We start from the raw sequence: 3,202 nt of genomic DNA, 5'->3' as shown, positions 1-3,202 counted from the left end.
AGCGACCGGTCGGTGGCGGAGTTTTCACGTCTCCTTGCGCGGGAGCTTTGGCGCGGGTCATGGCAGCCGGGCCTGGGTACGGTGTTGACGGTGGTGCACCGGAGCACGTCGGCGACAGGCAAGTGGACGAATTTCAGAAATTTCGAAAAAATTGAAAATTGTTTCGGACAAATGGCCGAAATTTTTGCTTGAATTTAAATAATTTTAAATTTAAACATGTAAATTAAAGAATATGTAGCACATAGCGAACTAAATTGCATCTATAACCTGATGGCTAGTCCGTTGGGTAGCAGTCAGCTGCTCGTGGTTCGAATCTTGGCTGGCCCATATTTTTGCTAAAAATATTCGGTACAAAAATAAACAAAATGTTTCAGCAACATGATTGTCCTACCACTACGCCACTGAAACCAACGTTAATAAAAACTGATCTATGTCCTTTTTTACATAGAAATTCAAACCAACCGAATTTTTTTGAATGAAAGGCAAAAAATTTGATCACCCTTGAAATTGTCAAAAATTTGGAAATTTTGGGATTGACGAAATTTTAAACCATGGACAGGCATCGTGGAGGTGGGCATGCTCGGAAGGGACAGCGGCTTCGGCTGGATATGGCAACAGCTCGAACCGATATGGCCCCTCGAGCGGTGCGGACCGAGGGAAACGCAGACCGCGGACAAACGTCTCTACCGTAGCAGTTAGCTGGTACAGATGGTGGCGCGGTAGTGGTGGTCTTGCCCCTCCTTCCTCAACTCATGATGTCTTGGATGTACAGCCGATGGCAGACCCTAATGGGTGGTGACGACAGCTCAACGCGCGATGCTTCAGTGGCCAGCCTGTGATGCCAGAGCGTTCCAAGGAGGGAGGCAGGGGGCTTCCGGTCATGCTGCCGACATATCGTGAGACCAGATTGGCTGTGACGATAACCCTAGTCCCAGGTGGGGCGGTGTGATGTGGCCGACGACCTTCCAGAATCTAGCTGACTGGGCTCTCTTCCTGCTAAGGGGCTCATTTTGGGGTGGAAGGAGGGGCCTTCTGCCCTTCACCGGTCGGCAGCATCCATGTGTTGTGGCGGCGGTTGGGGGGTGACCTCGGAGGCTAGGGTGGCGACCCTGGTGGTGGGATATTTATATAAAGATGGAGGTATGTTCTATTCTTTTCCTTTGCTTTATTAAGTGCTCATGACGGAGCTCACGCTTTACCATGGCCATGCGGGCGGCATGGTGGTCGGTGTTATGCTTTCGATGGTGGTGGTACGACTGTGTCCTTGCGACTAGTCGTACCTTGGTTGAGAGGCTGAGAGTGCTCGCCGGTGGATAAACCATGTTTGGCTTTGGCCAGACTGGTGTCGGCAGCGTTCGTGGGCGTCGTCTCCTTCATGAAGACGCCGTTGTTGCAGCTATTCTCTGGTCTTCATGTTGCTTCGTGTGAAAATAATGATCCTTTGGATCAGACAATGGCGGTGTTTCGTGTCGTACCTTCCCGAAGGCGCTTCCTTGGAGTTCACGGTTCGTTTGGCGGGGACTTGGTCACGATGGAGGACTTTGACGACTTCAAGGAGTACTCTTGTTGGTTGCCATCTTTTGATTGTTTGGAGTGATTTGAGTAGTGTAGCTGTTCTTTAGCATCGTTGTATCGTGCGTTGGGTGTGTATGATATGGTAACGTGTTGTATGCTATGGGGTATATGGTCCTTGCTTTAGCTATTCTTTTTGTGTAAGATATGCTTCAATTTTTTAAATCATTTTTTACTTCAATTTTTTAAAATCATTTTTACTTCAGTTTACTTGTGAGCGTCGGATCGAGTTGGTTCTCTGCTCGTCGATTCATTTGCCAGGTTCCTGTATCCAATGCATAAAATAATAACCTGTGGGCCATACAAGCTAAAGAAAGCATTATTATCTCACTTCAGCTGCTGCAACAAATCAGCAGGTCATACAAAGGAGCTGAGTACTTTTCATGCGGGGCTGCCAGCCAGCCAGCCTCTCGAAAGCGTTCACAGTCAGATCCAGCTCCACCTCTCGACGCTAACACACGTGTGGACGAGAAAGAAACCTGAGCAAACAGAGCGCACAACAAGCAGAGCAATGCTGCGCTCCTGCGCCGGCCACGGCGCCAGGACGGTCGCCTCTCCGCGCACGGCCACGCCGCCACACCGCGGCAGGCGCCAGCACCTCCTCCGCCCGCGCAGCAGCGCAAAGAAGCCCCCCCAGGATGCAGAGTCAAGTGGGGGCAGCGCCAAGAACGCCCTCGCCGGCGCGCTCCCCAGCAAGACCGCGCTCCTGCGCGCCGGCGCGGTTCTCTTCGCCCTCGGCTTCGTCGACGCCGGGTACGTGAACTCACATCACGTCGGCCGGCTCGCACGGATCATAGATAAACGAAGTCTCGTTGGCTTGCAGGTACAGCGGCGACTGGTCCCGCATCGGCGCCATCTCCAAGGACACAGAGGAGCTGCTCAAGCTCGGGGCCTACGCCGTCGTGCCTCTCTGCCTGGCCCTCGCACTCCGGGTGCCCGGAGACGACGGCAGTGAATCTTAGGAAGAGCGAGAGCTGCATACCATTTCGTATTCGTACTACTTGCTTATTCATTTACGCGTCACTACCTTTCTGGATTGCATCCGAGTGAGCGGTAGACGACGCTTTTGAGGTAAGTACGAGAGTGTTTAACCATGGTTCTGTATTCTGCTCACTCTGTTGAGCGGTCAGCTGCAAACTGCTGAGTGCCGACAGAGTTTTAGAGGAGCGGGGAGGTTTTAGGAACTTCAGCAGTGTTTCTTGTTGCCTGTCTAGCGTCTAATTTTGGCAAATTGAACTGCATATTCCTTCCTTACCTGCACGGATCCATACACGTGCCTCGTGAATTTTCATATGGAAAACGTTGCGTGCCGGCGGACCGGCCGAAGCTTCGGCCGGACGCACGCCCGCTGCTCCATCGCGCAGCAATCTAACTGGGACAAGTCTCCCGATCCACGTTTTGCGTTCGTTGTTTTTCTTTCTTGACCCACCAAGTCCCCTTGACCCATCACGAGCTGTTTCCCATCTCGTCCTCACCCTTTCTCATATCTTCCTCGTGTGAGGAGGCACCCCGGTCTTCTTCAACCTTCATCTTCACAATCGCTCGCTGAACTCCGACATGGGATGGGAAAAGGAGTTGCAACCGCAGCTCCGCGAAGCTTCATCCGTTTGTCAGCGGTGCTATGGCCGTG

The 3,202-nt window shown here is 52.2% G+C and overlaps 1 protein-coding gene across 1 annotated transcript; it reads left to right on the top strand.

The window, feature by feature from the left end:
• Positions 1-1,979: 1,979 nt before the first annotated feature.
• On the top strand, positions 1,980-2,826 carry LOC119293829. The gene is made up of 2 exons (XM_037572179.1): positions 1,980-2,325; positions 2,396-2,826. The coding sequence occupies exons 1-2, from the start codon at positions 2,084-2,086 to the stop codon at positions 2,532-2,534; spliced, it is 381 nt and encodes a 126-aa protein (XP_037428076.1). The 5' UTR covers positions 1,980-2,083; the 3' UTR covers positions 2,535-2,826.
• Positions 2,827-3,202: the final 376 nt, after the last annotated feature.

The sequence above is a fragment of the Triticum dicoccoides genome, chromosome 4B, assembly GCF_002162155.2.
Source record: "Triticum dicoccoides isolate Atlit2015 ecotype Zavitan chromosome 4B, WEW_v2.0, whole genome shotgun sequence".
Classification (NCBI taxonomy): domain Eukaryota; kingdom Viridiplantae; phylum Streptophyta; class Magnoliopsida; order Poales; family Poaceae; genus Triticum; species Triticum dicoccoides.
Note: the sequence above shows the minus strand (reverse complement) of the source record. Positions and strands in the feature narration are given on the sequence as shown.